Source organism: Rhinichthys klamathensis, unplaced genomic scaffold, assembly GCF_029890125.1.
Source record: "Rhinichthys klamathensis goyatoka isolate OS25496 unplaced genomic scaffold, OSU_Roscu_1.1 h1tg000645l_1, whole genome shotgun sequence".
In the NCBI taxonomy this organism is placed as follows: Eukaryota; Metazoa; Chordata; class Actinopteri; order Cypriniformes; family Leuciscidae; genus Rhinichthys; species Rhinichthys klamathensis.
Genome location: NW_026607091.1, coordinates 464,511 through 481,423, shown reverse-complemented (window position 1 = coordinate 481,423; position 16,913 = coordinate 464,511). Strand labels below are relative to the sequence as shown.

Below are 16,913 nucleotides of genomic sequence, written 5' to 3'. Positions count from 1 at the left end.
GACTGCTAAACTTCGATGCTATGCATAATCAAATGGCGTAAACTGATATTTATCATTATTTCACATAGAAAAACATTGTGATCACATGGCTATGGCCACTTAGAAGAGCTTCATTTAAAGGTGTTTTTTTTTGTCCAAAAGAGTGCACATTTAGAAAGGTCTTGATACATTCTCATGTTCATGCCTAATTTGAGGCATTTCATGCCGAAAATGTATGTTTTCTTTGCCTAATCTATTAATTATTGTTGTCTCCATCTGCTTTTCTGCTTGTTTAATTGTTATAACTAGCAGATTGCCTGTCTCTTGTCTGTCAACTGTTTGTATTTTGTGAAGGGTTCTTGAAAGGCGCTATAAAAAATGAACATATTATTTTATCATTATTATTATTGAGGGAGGAAGAAAAGGTTCCCCTAACATTGTCGGGGAAGCAGACACACTTTCCGGAAGTGTGGTGTAGAAAAACGCATCTCTTTGACCTAGCATACACATAGCACATTATAAACTTCTATAATTCAATGTTAGGCTGCATAGATTAGGTCAGCCGTAACCGGGAACACTTCCCGTAAATCCTGATGTACTCGTTAGAGGAGAGCGGGGCACAACCTAACACATTTTGACTTTCTCAGTTTGTGTATATCTACTTAGGGTCTAGAGTATTTATTACACACATTATTTTCCCTCATGTCTAGTATAATTGTGTGGTTTTGTTTTATTAATACGGTGTGTACTTTTGTCTTGATTTACCCCGAAAGAATGGAAGAGAAATGTGACAACATGCCCCATAGGTGGGGTACTTTGAAACATGTGAGGGGCACATTGTAACATCACATATGACAGCTTAAAATGCTATCTGATCTAATAAAAAAAAATATACAAGTCAAACCAAAATATTTTCTTAAATACAATTAACTTTTTTCATATAAAATAATGGCTATTTTTTAATAATTAAAAACAACAACAAACACACCGGAAAACACTGCTATACAGCATAGTTCAAAACAAAATAATGACTCTCAGTCTTTATTTACATGTTTCTCATGTTTTCTCAATAGAATTCATAAGAATATAGAATATAATAGCATATTTCTTATAGGGGCACATTGTAACGCAGTGTTACAACATGCCCCAACTGCACAACTGGGGTTTAAACCCTGCTAGTGTCTTCTGCTAGTTAGCGAAGCATTAAAGAACTATATCAACTGTTAAACAACAGATTGGAGATTAAAATATCAGAGTTGTCTAATTTTAAATAAACACAAATAATATAGATAAAACATTAACTTAAGTAAGAAATGTACTTTTGCTATGGTTAAAAATGTTCAGTGGTATCTTACAAAGATTTCTGAATTTTGGCGCAAAATTTTTTTTTTCTCTATATAGTGAGATGGTCCTCACTGCAGAACATGAAATCCAGGGGGAGGAGGTGGATCCAGATCCAACTCCTCCCACCTTACAAATACCTAAACCTACCCATCTCCACCCCCTGATCCCTAACCTACCCATCTACACCCCCTGATCCCTAACCCACCCCTAATCCTACCCATCTCCACCCCCTGATCCCTAACCCCACCCCTAATCCTACCCATCTCCACCCCTTAGATCTGGGTCCAACTCCGCCCCCTGGATCTCGTGTACTGCAATGAGGTGCTACTGGGCATGTGTGGAAGTATTTAAAACAAGGGTGTTACAACTAGCCCCGCGTTACGTTGTGCCCCGTGCTCCCCTACATCATAAGAAGAATGGCGTCTACGCTAATATTAGTCTGTTTATCCCGAGGTTTACCGCAGTCCGCCGGATACAGGCCGTATCCAGATCTGATGAAGGACCTGCGCCTGGACACAACGATAACGCAGTCCTGAAGTGTCAACTAGTCTCTCCCCTGTGAAGGCCACCCTCCCTCTACCTCCGTACAGATAAAACGTTGTCAAAATAGTTCCGGTTCACATGGCTACTCGAAAGCGATAAATAATTCTGAGAATGAGCGGGCCGGAGCACGTCAAGGGTTTTCTGTTAGAACGGTTTTATGTAAGCGGCCCCTAAGTTAATAACTAATGATCTTTGCTATGGAAGTGAATCGATCAAAACTAACTTTAGCTGGACAATATCTTTATTCTAGAGCTGCTGTAAAGCCAAAACAATCTCTGTTACTTTAATTTCCTATTATCACTGTAAAGCTGCTTTGAAACAGTCCATATTGTTAAGCACTATATAAATGAAGTTGACTTGACAGTGACGTCGCTGTCTATAAATTCCTTCAGAAAACAGCGTGTGGCGCACTTGAGCGTATTTTCAGACGTAAATCTAATTTGGAGTAGCTTCTTATGGGAGCGGCAGCGCAATACTTTGATAAAAAAAAAATAGATATTACGTTGTATATTATGTTTCTAGTAATTTAGTTTCAATGAAAAACTGGGGGACCCCAAGGTAATTTTTTTTGGGGGGGGGGGGTCCCTTGATGCTTATGGGAGGTCTGGGACCCCCCAGCCCCCCTCAATTTGAACACTGGCTTTAGATCAGAAATTGCTAGGCAGGTCTTGACCACGTTACGTACATGTCCATATCACTTCGCCAAATTATTTAAGTTATTTCAAAGGCCCTTACAGCCTACAACAGCAAAAGAACCAAAAAAGACATTCAGCATTCAGTGATATGGCTTCTCTGTCATGTGTCTGTATAACAGTAAACCCAGGAGTGTGTCCAAGCACAATATATGAAGCAGAAGTGTGTACCTGGATACGTTTCGTGTCGTGTGTCGATGACAGTGACTGTGCCAACAATCAGAAATGCTGCAGCAATGGATGTGGACTTCAGTGTATGGCTCCAGTTACAGGTATTTTATTATATTATGTGCGGTCAATCGATAAAAAAATAATTAATTGCACATTTTATGTAATTAAGCGCAATTAATCGCACCTGACATTCAAGTACTTTTATATATTGTAATTTCACATTTAATCTCAAAATTAATGTAGAAACAACAAGGACAGTGGCTGATATTTCAAATGTTTGTTTAATGGCATCTTTTTATGAAAGAAGGCTTCACTGATACCAATACTGATCCTGATGTCTCTGTGAAATAGATTTTTTTTCCTAATTCTAGGCATTCAGCATTACAGTATAATTGAAAGCTATCAATTGTAACATTTATTAGGCTTTAAAAAATATAACTTATATTTTAAGTGAACTTAAAATAATCTTCACAAAAAACTCATTATAATAAATGTCACATTTACCTGTGCTCTTCAATATATCAGGGCTCATTTTTTTCCTCTGTCATGTGTCTGTTTAACAGTAAAGCCAGGAGTGTGTCCAAAGACAAACTATGCAGAAATAAGGTGTATCATGAAGGGTAAAGAGTTGTGTGCCGATGACAGTGAGTGTCCGAAAAAAGAGAAATGCTGCAGCACTGCATGCGGTGGAACTCAGTGTACGGCTCCAGTTACAGGTATTATATTATATTATATTATATTATATTATATTATATTATATTATATTATATTATATTATATTATATTATATTATATACTACGGGCAGGGGCCCCATTAAGAGTTTTAAGGGGGGTATGCAAGAGAGAATTTTGGGCCCCTTCTTCCAGTTGAATGCGTTTTCAGGGAAACACACCCTTGACCACATTACATGTCCTGTCCATAACACTTCGCCAAATGATTTCAGTTATTTCAAAGGCCCTTACTGACTACAACAGCAAAAGAACCAAAACCCCAGTAAAAAAAACATTCAGCATTCAGTGATCTGGCTTCTCTGTCATGTGTCTGTATAACAGCAAACCCAGGAGTGTGTCCAAGCAGAACATATGAACCAGGAATGTGTGCCCTGATACGTTTCGTGTCGTGTGCCGATGACAGTGACTGTGCCAACAATGAGAAATGCTGCAGCAATGGATGTGGACTTCAGTGTATGGCTCCAGTTACAGGTATTTTTATTATATACATTATATTATATTATATACATTATATTATATTAATTGTTATGTTCTATAATGATATATATTATATGCGGTCAATCGAAAAATTGATCGCACATTTTCTGTAATTAAGCGCAATTAATAGCACCTAACATTCAAGTTCTTTTATATATTTTTTATACTGTAATAATTGCACATTTAATTATTTAATCTCCAAATTAATGTCAAAACAAGGACAGTAGCTAATATTTCAAATATTTGTTTAATGGCTTTTTTTTTATGAAAGCGGGCATCACTGATGATACCAATACTGTCTCAATGAAATAGATTTTTTTTTTTCTAGAAGTTATGATGATCATGAATAATTCAAACTGTTCTCACTAAGGCCTCAATTCTCACCATATTCATAATGAACAAACTATTTTTAAACTTCATAACATAAGAGGTCTTTAACGTTGTGTTTTACACCATTGCTTTGGCAAAGTATCTGTCAAACTAAACTCACTAGTCTAGTGGTAATCGGTATTACAATCTGAATTACAATCTAACACTCTGCTTAATTGCCTCTAATTGCATCTTTTACAGTCGTTTATACCATGGTCTGGGTGGATACTCGATTCTGATTGGCTGCAGGGTGTCCATTTAAAAAGTGATCAAGGAAGCCTAGTAAAGGGGTTCTGGTGAAACTGACTGTTTACCGTTCGAAATTAATAAATAAATGCGCTGGCTACATCAGCTGTGAGTAACCATAGCAACAGGCAGTCAAAGTATCCATTTACAATCTAGTTAGCCGTTATACTATTCCTACCTGTGTGTTTTAATTATAGGTTAAAAAAACTAAAGTGTAACGCCCATGGCTAGACAAGCCTAACTTGCATTAAAAAAAATACGTTAACTTTCTGGCTCGTAAGTTAGCTAAACTGAAGGGTTCTACGAGCTGAGCGGACTATAATATCTCCGGTTGCTAAATAAACCGTCAGGCGTAACCAGGGAAACCAAGTTATTGTGTAAAAACTTTAGATTTCGATTGTAAAACTCATTAAAATATAAACTAATGTGTTATTTGGCAAGTGAACATGGTATAAGCGGGTTAATGCCCTTCGAGGTGTCCATTGTCTAGGTATTAATGGACTTCGGCGGAGGCGACCGTCGTCCATTAATACCGATGCGCGTCAGACGGTTCACAGCTCGCCGTCGTGCATTAATACTTGACAATGGACACCTCGTCGGGCATTAACCCTTACTCAAACAACTGCACCAATGTGTGTGTGTTTATGAGACCGGTGTTTTTGTGTGTGTGTGATCCAAAGATGGATTACGGCCCAGCTGAGAGGCCCATAGTGACCAGCACATCTTGGTGTAGTCGTAATATATAATGTATTTTCTCCATCTAGCTGCCTGCAGACTGCCTATAGACGCTGGTCCTTGTGAAGCATACATGCCCATGTGGGCCTTCGATTCTGCTGCGGGAAAGTGTGTGTCCTTCATATATGGAGGCTGCAAGGGAAATGGCAACAGGTTCAACAGCCAGAAAGAGTGTGAGGAGTCATGCGGAGTGAGAAACGGTAGGACACACACATTAACTATTATAATAACACTGCATTCTATTTGAGTTGTTAAATTTGAACCTTTTAAAGGGTTAGTTCACCCAAAAATTTAAATTCTGTCAGTAAATACTCACCCTCTTGTTGTTCCAACCCCGTAAGACTTTCGTTCATCTTCGGAACACAAATTAAGATATTTGATTAAATCTGAGAGCTGGATCACTCCTGCATAGGCTTCTTAAGGGATCGAAACTGGCCAGCCCAAAAGTTATGAAAGACATCGTTAAAATAGTCCGAGTGACTACAGTGGCTCAATCTTAAGTTTATCAAGCAACGAGAATTACTTTTTGTGCGCCAAAAAAAAGAAAAAAAAAACTTTTTTCAACTAACGTTATTCATTTCCATCTCTGTACAGCCGTGATATTTCACGTAGTGAAACTACGCAAAGCTTCTAGGTTGTACGTCAGCATTAGTGTTTACAGCATTAGTGAGATTTATTTTATTTTTTTCCTTGAGAAAAATGAACATGTAGCTATATTCTATACCTGATGTTTATCCACATTAATTGGTTTAAACATTTTTGCATGTTGTTACTAATCTTAATGAGATTTAGTCACCAAATGTTTTGACAATCACATTACACTTAATTGTGATGCAATTTTTTAGTCATAGACTGCCTGCATGTTAACGGGTAACCCTGCAGTTTTTCTTTAAGTTTTCTGTAAAATAAATTTTTTTCTTTTCTAATCCATTATATTGTTATATTTATTTGTTAAATATATATATTTATTTTTAATATTGAAAGTGTTTTTGTGTATTTTGTAATAGCAATAATCAATAATTATTATTATTACTATTAGTCATCTTAATATAGGGGTGGTGATGGCGCAGTGGATAAGACACATGCCTTTGGTGTGAGAGATCCGGGTTCGAATCCACTGTGAGACACCAATGTGTCCCTGAGCAAGACACTTAACCCCTAGTTGCTCCAGAGGCGTGCGACCTCTGACATATATAGCAATTGTAAGTCGCTTTGGATAAAAGCGTCAGCTAAATGAATAAATGTAAATGTAAATTAATATATCAGCACAACATTTTAAACAGGAAAAAATGATGATCTGATTTTTTTTTCATGATCAGGTTATACACGTGTGTGTGTGTGTCGCCTGCTTTCAGTGAGTTTCAGTTAGTAATGGATAATACTAGAGGTCTTTCAGAAGGAACACGTGCACACTCAAAAAACAAACAAAATTAGTATATAAACTGTTTTAGATCAGAAATTGCTAGGCAGGTCTTGACTGCATTATGTACATGTCCATATCACTTCGTCAAATGATTTCAGTTATTTTAAAGGTCTTTACAGCCTACAACAGCAAAAGAACCAAAAGCTCCGGTAAAAAATTCATTCAGCATTCAGTGATATGGCTTCTCTGTCATGTGTCTGTTTAACAGTAAAGCCAGGAGTGTGTCCAATCAGAACATATGAACCAGCAAAGTGTCCCCTGATACGTTTCGTGTCGTGTGCCGATGACCGTGACTGTGCCAACAATGAGAAATGCTGCAGCAATGGATGTGGACTTCAGTGTATGGCTGCAGTTACAGGTAATATTATATTATATTAAGTGCGGCCGATAAAACAAACTAATTAATCTCACATTTTCTGTAATTAAGTTCAATTATTCGCACCTAGCATTTCAAGTTCTTTGAAATTACTACAATTTAAAAATATATATATAACATTTAATGTCGAAACAAAGACCGTAGCAGATATTTCAAATGTTTGATGCCTTTCATAAAAAGATGCCATCACTGATACCAATACTGCTCTTGATGTCTCTATGAAATAGATTTTATTCCTAATTTTAGTCATTAATTATGGGCATTCAGCATTACAGTATAATTGAAAGCTATCAATTTTAACATTTATTAGGCTTTAAAAAAATATAACAACTTATAATTTAAGTGAACTTAAAACAATCTTAACAAAAACGCATTATAATAAATGTCACATTTACCTGTTCTCTTCAATATATCAGGGTACTTTTTTTTTTTTTTTTTTTTTTTTTCATGTGTCTGTATAACAGTGAAGCCAGGAGTGTGTCCAAAGACAAACCCTGAAGAAGATATGTGTGAAAAGGATGAAGAGTTGTGTGCCGATGACAGTGAGTGTCCCAAAAAAGAGAAATGCTGCAGCACTGCATGCAGTGGAACTCGGTGTACGGCTCCAGTTACAGGTATTATATTATATTATATTATATTATATTATATTATATTATATTATATTATATTATATTATATTATATTATATTATATTATATTATATTATATTATATACTTATTACAAATCATTCAGTGATATGGCTTCTCTATCATGTGTCTGTATAACAGCAAACCCAGGAGTGTGTCCAATCAGGAAATATAAACCAGGAATGTGTGCCCGGATACGTTTCGTGCCGTGTGCCGATGACAGTGACTGTGCCAACAATCAGAAATGCTGCAGCAATGGATGTGGACTTCAGTGTATGGCTCCAGTTACAGGTATTATATTATATTCAACATCAGGTCGTGTACAATTAGGCATCGGACGAAACGGCCTCAGATGGAAGCATAAAAGTTTCAAATTGCCCCTCAATCTGACGTACAGAATAAATTCAGAAGAGAGTGAATTGTAAGCTGTAGGCTACCTGTACCTGAATTGATTTTATTCTTACTGTTTTATAGTTGCAATTTCCAAATGTTACACTCACGTCCCACTCACAGGGTTTCCGCGGGGCATTAAAAAGCATTAATAGTCCTTAAATGGATTTTGCGAAAATTAAGGCCTTAAAAGGCATTAAAAAGCATTAAATTTGACTCTTACAGGCATTAATTTTTTTTTATAGTTTTTAAGAGAATTTTATATAAATTTATTTGAATATAGCCTCCATAATTAATAATTTGTATTTGCTGTCGCAAAATATGTACGTTTGTGATAAATACGCGGAACCAGTTTGGTAATTGCTTCTGGCCGGAGCAAAAGTGCCGTGATGCGGAGAGGTGACGCGGGTCTGTTGTACAGCGGTGGACAGGTCTGAACCTTGGAAAAATGAGAGTGCAAATTCCAGCCAAAGTGTCTGGAAAACAAAACTTTTAAGACATGGTTGCAGGCAGCCCGTTAGTGGTAAAAATGATTAAGGATTTTGCGGCGTTTGTAAAAGCATTTAAAGTTGTGGACAATGGGAATCAGCGCCGTAAAACCCCATATGCAGTGTGACGGCCACAAATCGGCGTTAGATTTAAATGGTACATTGTGTTTAATGAGATCTAATATATGTTGCTAGTAGCGAGTAAAGAGAGTCTCTCCGCAACGGATTGAAGCTCGCGTCCGAGAGAAGTGTTGTGCACGAGCCACAACAACAGAACGCAGGCAAAGACCGTATATTGTTCTTCTATACTCTTTGACGCAGGGCTCTCAAGTGTCACGCATTGAGCGTGACAGTCACTCATTTCGGTCTTTTGTCACGCACTCCCGCCACACATTGTATTTCTCACGCTGAAAAACTATTTATAATATAGGCCTACTGAATATGCAGCAGCGCCCCAAATGTCTCTGGCCGCGTCGCTATCACTATGGAACCGACAGGAATCAAGCGCGTCTCCCATGCAGTTCTTACTAGTCGAGCCTGCCACTTATCAGCCAATCAAAAAAAAAGAAAGGGTCTACACATTAGCCAATTAGAAAATAGCACTATTGTATCTGGGTAAGATTCAAGATAAGTCATGATCTCCTGTTTTAATGTTACAAAAAATTCACAACTTGTTTGACACAAACAATGGCAACTTGATTGCTGCTAGAGTAACGTTTCCCAGATAATTAGCATGAGTTTTTCATGAGTGTCTGTAACTTAGACAACAGTTTTACAGCCTGTTCACTGACAACACCTATTATTAATAACAACAACAAAAACACTAATAATAATATTACTAATGAAACACCACCATTCATGCGACCCGTCCTTACATCTATGTGTTCCAGAAAAAAAACATTTAATATATATATGTGGTTAGTCATGGGTCGTATATGGCATTAAAACATTTTAAAATGGCATTAAAAAGGCATTAAATTTAATTTGAAGATACCTGTAGAAACCCTGCACTCAGATTATTTTGTACATTTATATAATTCGCTAGTTTTAGTTCCATGTTTAAAAATGAGCTAAATAACACATTGCAACTAGCTAGCTTGTATATTGGCAAAATATAGTGAATTAAAGTCTTTCGAGCTGTTTTAGACTGTATACAAAGAAACCTGTGTTTATAAAAAACGGTTTCTTTGTGTACAGAGGTTAGCAGAAAAATGGCTAAATATATATCAGTGCTGTGAGTGGATTACAAAAAAATTAACAAAACATTGTATAATGCTACCTGATGTTTGTGAAAAAATGTGATTACTTTACAAAACAAGAATGATACTCTACTGCAGTAAGCATGCTTATGTTACATGGTAACCACTTGTGTAGGTGATCAGTTACATCTAATTGTTTTGATATTGATAATATATTAAACATGCAAATTGGCCTGTATAGTACAAAGTTTTAATGTTTGTATATATAATTAAATAATAATTTAAAAACCAAAGATAACTGATCACAGTTTAGTTCACATAGACTGTTATGATTACTGTGTGAAGAGTTTTGAAAAAGTGACCTATTATTTAGAAATGTGTCCTAGTGATTGTAAAAAAATGTAATTTGTAAAATAAACAAACAGGATGTGCTTTCAGCCGTCTCAGTTTTCTTTAGGTTTGTTTTTGTGACGACTCAAGTTAAACCATATAAATAGTCTCTGGTTAAACTCAGCGTAGCCTACACAGCCGCCCTTTTTTTGTTTTTTGTTTTGTGTTAAGTAAAACACATTTCATGTAAACTGTTGTAATGATATTAGCATAGATTTATCTGTCAGGAAAAATAACCAAAATGCACATCCCTAATAATAATAACTTAAATGATAAATTGCTGCTTAGAATTCCAAACCCCTTCAGTAGTCCGACTCTGCCACAAGGAAAAGTGGGTACGTCTTTTTAAAATAAATTTTATAAATCTGAATGTTGGCAATTTGGCATGGATTTTAGCATACGCAAACTCTGATCAAATCTGTTCGAGCGCAAAAGATAACTCTATTCTGGCATATGTCTTTCTGTGCGCACGAGTAGAGTAATTGTTTTTAATTTAACACGAAAGTTTAACGCATTTATCGCATGCGTTAATGCAGTAATTTTGACACACGCATATATTACTATAGCCTATAAATAAAATAAGTGACATGACTTGTGTGACGCTGAATTACAGAGCTGGTACAAACATATTCACATCACTATGACCAGATGCTTTCTTAACTGTTGTCTTTTTTGTGTGTGTGTGCAGACTGTGCACATTTATCTAGAAACACCACTCTCAGCACGACGTCGGGATGTTCACTTACAGTCAGTCTAGATCGCTGCAAAGATGTTTCCAACTTTATTTTACCCATATGAAGAAAAAAGAACTTCGCAGTGAATGTACTGAGTCCGTTTCACCGGATGCCTTACTTTCCGATGCCTTTTTGTCTAAGGCCGTTTCGCCCGATGCCTAATTGTACAAGACTTGACATTTGAAGTTGTTTTTCCTGAGACCTGAAGACTTTCAGTCTTAGACTAAATGGCTTCAGCTATTACTATTAGACGAAACCTGCGGCATGATGCCTTTTTGTCATATGACTAAGGTCTGAGGATGTCCTAAAACGTATACTGTACTCGTGCCGTAGGTAAACACAGCGTTCTGATATACAGCCATATCGCATGGCTACGAAATCTTTGCACTGATAGCTGATTGGTGGAACATTCGGTTATCATTAAAAATCCACGCCGATGGTTGTTCCGGGTTTCGTCCGTTGCTGGAGCTATATGGGGAGTCTAGAGCAGCTAAGAATGGTCCGCTGTCATTATACAGTACGAGAGCGGCCTCTAGAGGCGAAATACAAACTATCACTGATGCCTCGTGCTGTTTATTTTGACACTGAGGCTGTGTGCTGCAAAGAGAGCACATGCTGGGCTGAGAGCGCTGACAGATGCGAAACGGTATGAATACAGAACATTACAATGATGTCATATCATTATAAAGTAATTAATTTGCAGACTAGATGCTGCATTAGCAGATAAAGAACCGCAGTAGCCTATGTTTGCTGTCGAGGCTGAGAGGCACATTTTAGCACATTTTCATGGTTCAGTTTTTAAAAAAAATAAAGTTCAGCACTCTTTTACTTGGAGTGTTATGTTTGTTTTTGTCGGTTGATTAATTGGTTAATCAACCGGTTAACCAAAAATAAAAACAGTAAAAAATGCATTCAGCATTCAGTGATATGACTTCTCTGTCATGTGTCTGTATAGCAACAAAGCCAGGAGTGTGTCCAATCAGATATTACAAAAAACAAAGTGTGACGAGTTGTGTGCCAATGACTGGGACTGTCCCAACAATGAGAAATGCTGAAATCTCTGACCCATCGTCTTCCTTGTCTAATTTCTGTCGCTCTACATGCGTCATCTGGTATAATTGAAATGATTGGCTATGAGCTACGTGCAGGCGCATTTGATAGACATACGTAGCATCCAGTAAACGGCTCTGGGCATTTGTAAACCACGCCTCAAATACGAGAAAATGAACATGTGGTTCCCAGACCACGTCTCAATGTCAATGAGACGTGGTCTGACGTTAGCCTGGCTAAAAGACCGCATTAGGAACATGTCCATATCGATTCATGAAACGATTTCAGTTATTTGAAAGGTACAGCCTACAACAGCAAAAGCACCAAAACCCACAATGACACCTACCAAGCTAATAAATGTATTAAACAATAGGATTAAAAACAAAAAATTATTTCATGTTTTTTTATTTTATTATATATAATAGTGGAATAATTGACTCCGGTCTGTTGAATATAATGCATTAATGAATATTATTTTCTAATAGTCAACGGCACGTCATCAATTATTCCTTACTTAATAAATGCTTTAGAAGTCTTTTTCATTGTCAGTTCATGTTAACTAATGGATTGTAAAGTGTTACCATATATTTATTATATTAATGTTTGGTTCAGCTTTCTCATTGCCTTTCAGTTTGCGTTTTATTTTATAATAATAGTTTATTATTAATATTATTATTTTCTGTTATATTCTGTCAAAAGTACCTGAATTCTGCCTTTTGCACTGTTTCAGGCACAGGGTGGCTTTACAAAATTAATAAAGATGATGAATAATACTTAGAATGTAATTCACTCTGTAAGTAAAACTAGCTATTCATGAGTGTTTTGTGCTGTACATCTGAGGCTGAATGTCACTAAATGGCCAGACTAAATCTGAATCTCTATCCATACAGCCTTGGTGCCCTACTGAAGGGAATCCAGTGTGTGCCGAATATTGTTACCATGATGGTCAGTGCCCTGCCGGACAAATGCTGCTCAACAACCTGTGATCATGCATGGGGTGGAGGGGGTGTTGCTAAATTGCTGAATGGCACATGTGTAGATTCAATCATATTAGAGAAAAATGTCATGTTGAAAGTCATGTAACCTTTGCCATGTAGCTATCTTATATAAATTGTTGTATTCTTTTTTTCTGGTGGGATTCTCTGTGATTGATATGAGGTCCTCCCGGCCGTGATTAAAGCTTAATCAAAGGCATTGTTTGGAGTCTGTCTATTAATACAGCGTCTCAGGCTAGACACTAGAGATTTTATTTTCATTCCCAAGTGATAGTGCTGAAGTGGATTTCTAGAGACCTGTGGAGAGACGTCTAGTAGCGTACAAATTTGTAGGTGTCTAGCAGACGCCAGGTTGACTTAAGTCAGGTGCGTATGGGCATTTCTACCACTGGCTATATATGGATTTCCAGTTAGTTTATTATGGGAAAGTTAACCAGAAGAGCTGCTTCAGAATTTGAAATCAATAACACCCAGTCTGGAGGTTAACAACACATATTTGAATATCTTTGCCACACACAAATACTTGCCACATAGACCAATTTTCAGCCGACGTCACAGTTACGTCACGGCGCTAGCTGGTGGCAGAACAAAGGGAAAACTGGAGGCGGCAAATACAAACCAGCACAGATTCGGCTACAAAATAAGGATCTTAAATTATTCTTCTTATTATTAAATGTCATCTTGTTGTGTTGTTGGGTGCAAGAATCAATGAAAAATTAATATGCTTTATCTGCAATTTTTTATTTCTAGAAATATTTGCCTCATTAAAATTGCACCGTAATGTCCCTCTTTACATTGTCGTCTTCTCGGCGCTGGCTAGGCAGAACTGCAGATCGTACCACACAAGTCTTGTACATGACCATTCAGCACATAGTTATAGGCATCTAAAGATTTACATGCCCTCCGTTTCTCTATCAGGTAGGTGTAGAAGTCAGGACACTCAACCGGAGTTAACGTTAATCCTGTCAGATCCTCAATGAGTGTACGGGTCGGCCAATCTGGTTCCGTCCGATTAAAATTAACTTTTGCAAATAACAATCGTGGTCCTGGACAGTGAGTGACCTTGCACATTAAGATAAAATCGGATTTTCTCCAGTCATTGTTAAAAACAAGCTAACAAAACTTGCAGACTTTACGTTAGTGAAGCGGCCAGAGGGATCGTTCTGCCACCACTTAAGCTCCGCCCACATAAAAACGTCACCATGTTTACCAACTGAAAATTGGTCTATTCTTAGACATCAATTTTCAGTAGTAGGATTGTAGTTTCTGTGACACTGGGTTACACTCTCAAAGAGGTGGTGTAAACTGAGACGACTTAACATCACGCTCTTCCATGTATATTTATCCCAGATGCCCGAACCATGCAGTTCCTTTGAGAAACGTTCACGTGACAGCAAACTACTGTATGGTTTTCTAAAAACACTGAAAAAATGTTTCACTTAAGAAAAATGTCTTTGCTTAAGTGACCCACAAAAAGGTGGCTAATCCATCTGTCTTGGATGCTCATTTGTTCAACAAAAGTTCAGAACAGTCTCTTGGCATCGTGTCCTTCCAGGGCTGAAAACCATCTTTAAACTCCATGATTCTCTCAGCTGCTAATATGGACATTTCAGGCATCAGACCTGCTCTCGGCAGTCAGGTCAGCAGTGGCACTCTTATGCGACGAACGAGGTTGGCCAACCGTTTGGCGAGCGGTGGACTCGGTTCATCCACCTGGAACGTGCGGGTCAGCAAGTTGTAAAAGGAGCCGTATCCGACCGTGACCCCCGTGCAGGTGAGGCAGATGACGTTGTAGGGCATGCTGAAGTCAGGCGTGGGTAGATTTACCAGCAGGGGTTCGGTGTACACTCGCACAAAGTAGCTCGATTCTTCTTTGACTGGAACACTGGAAGTCAGAGATGAAAACGTTATGAAGAACCAAAACAAATAAGGCACACTTTATTATTAACACCAAGGCCAGTTTATTACAAACTGCTAAACAACGGTTGGCCTTGTGTGAAGTTAGTGTTCATTGCAACCATACTTGGCACAAGGGCGCTGACCACAGAGGACCTGCAGTGACATTTATGGCACATCAATCTGATATAGGGGTATTCACTACCTTATCCACATACAGGATGTGTAAGAAATTCATACAACAATAATAACATATGATTAATATGAATTCAAGAATTAAAAAAGAGGAGGGTCACGTTACATGACCTGAGAGTATGGTGGCAGCTTAGTTTTGTGGCTCCGCCAACCACACTCATATTCATCTTTATTTACATGTTATTTAACTAAGGCCCTGTTTACACGAGAACGATTCCGGGTGAAAACGTAAAAATATTTTATCGGATGTGCCTTTCGTTTACACGGCGACGGCGTTTTGGGGGCTTAAAAACGCAAAAAAGTGAAACCACCCTCCAGAGTGGAAATCTTAAAAACGCTCCACCGTCGCGTTCCCGCGGAGTGGGACGGGGTAACCCCGAATGTCGACGCTACAGACGGATGTTTCAGCGACGTTGGATTCAAAATCATAAAAGTTGCGACCGTGCTGTTGCTGCAACATCTCATCGGTGACAAGCTGAAGAACGAATGTGAGGGTTGTGCGATTAACCATCCTAGCCAGCTGCAACATCCGTCTGTAGCGTCGAAAACGGGTTTAGCATCGGTCAGGTTGCGAGATCCAAGGTCTGTGCCAAGGTTATAATCGTTAACGAAAACAAACGAAAACTAGGTGGGAAAAAAACATTGTCATTAACTGAAATAAAAATAAAAACGAGGCATTACAAAAAACCGATAACTAACTAACTAAAACTAACTAAAAAAACTAACGATAACTGACGTCTCCGGAACGAGACATTACGTCATACTGACGTATATGGGAACTCCTTCCTTCTCCATTTTCACTGAAATCTTATAGGCTAACGCCAGCTGGAGACAGCTGGCCAATTGACGCAAAACATGCAAATGCTGACCGGTCCGCGGGCAGTTTAAATAGCATGGGTGCGACAATTACGTCAGAATCAAGACTGAACGCTAGCACAGCTGATCAAACGGCGAGCACTGCGGTTGACGTAATGTCTCGTTCCCGCCTCTCAGGGAACCGAGGTTACGATAGTAACCGGAGACGTTCCCTTTCAAGGCGGTCACTTCGACATTACGTCATACTGACGTATATGGGAACTGTATAGAATTCCACCGTGAGCGCAGTGAAGATAAGCCCTGAACGGGGTCAAGCTACACTCCCACAGGAAACAACAGTTCTAAGCCAGCAGCGCCGCTAGGAGCACTCAAAACTGATAGGCGAAACTAGACCAACGTCTGCTCCGGCTTTACCAAAGTTGCGCATCCAATGCAATGAAGCGAAGGCTGCACTGGACAGGGCAGCACAACACCATAAGCACTCGAGCACAAGAGTTAACACAGTGTCGAAGGCATAGCGGTTTTCGAAAATTATTTACGACAGCAGTAATGGACAATTCCGCTTCCAACCTGTAGGGCGACCGCAGAGGAAAAGTTGCTTGATGTTGCTTTTAAGCTGGTCCTCCCAGTTTAGTTTGCTAACACTTGGACCACTTGGTTTGTGGGTTTGTTGCAAGGGAAAATCAAATCTTGTACCTCCCCTTGTTACTGGGTTGCAGATCAATTAGATCAAATGGGCTTGGATGGATTTGGCCCATTCAAGATATGGCAATCGTGTTAATCATTTCAGTTGGTACTGGGCATTATAATTTTTCTCATTAAAGATTCTTACACAAATAGAAGACAAAGAAGTTATTTCTAATTTTTTCCTTTCAGTTTTATTTCTTAACAGTTTTTTCTCTAACCATCTGTTATCTCCTTCCCATCATTTCAGCCCTGGTAGTGCTCCTGCCTTCTTGCTCCATACACATACACTCTTTCTTCTACATTCTAATTCTTGTTTTTTTTTTGTTTTTGTTTTTTTTTCAAATGTTTTCCTCTTCTAA

General features: G+C 38.2%; 1 protein-coding gene across 1 annotated transcript in view; it reads left to right on the top strand.

Moving 5' to 3' along the window:
- LOC130076385 (papilin-like) overlaps positions 1-16,913 on the top strand; it is a 248,654-nt gene that overhangs the window by 64,785 nt on the left and 166,956 nt on the right. Inside the window, exons 10-11 of the mRNA XM_056241461.1 lie at positions 3,783-3,932; positions 5,318-5,488. Of these exons, the coding sequence (XP_056097436.1) occupies positions 3,783-3,932; positions 5,318-5,488 (321 nt within the window). The remainder of the gene's footprint in view (positions 1-3,782; positions 3,933-5,317; positions 5,489-16,913) is intronic.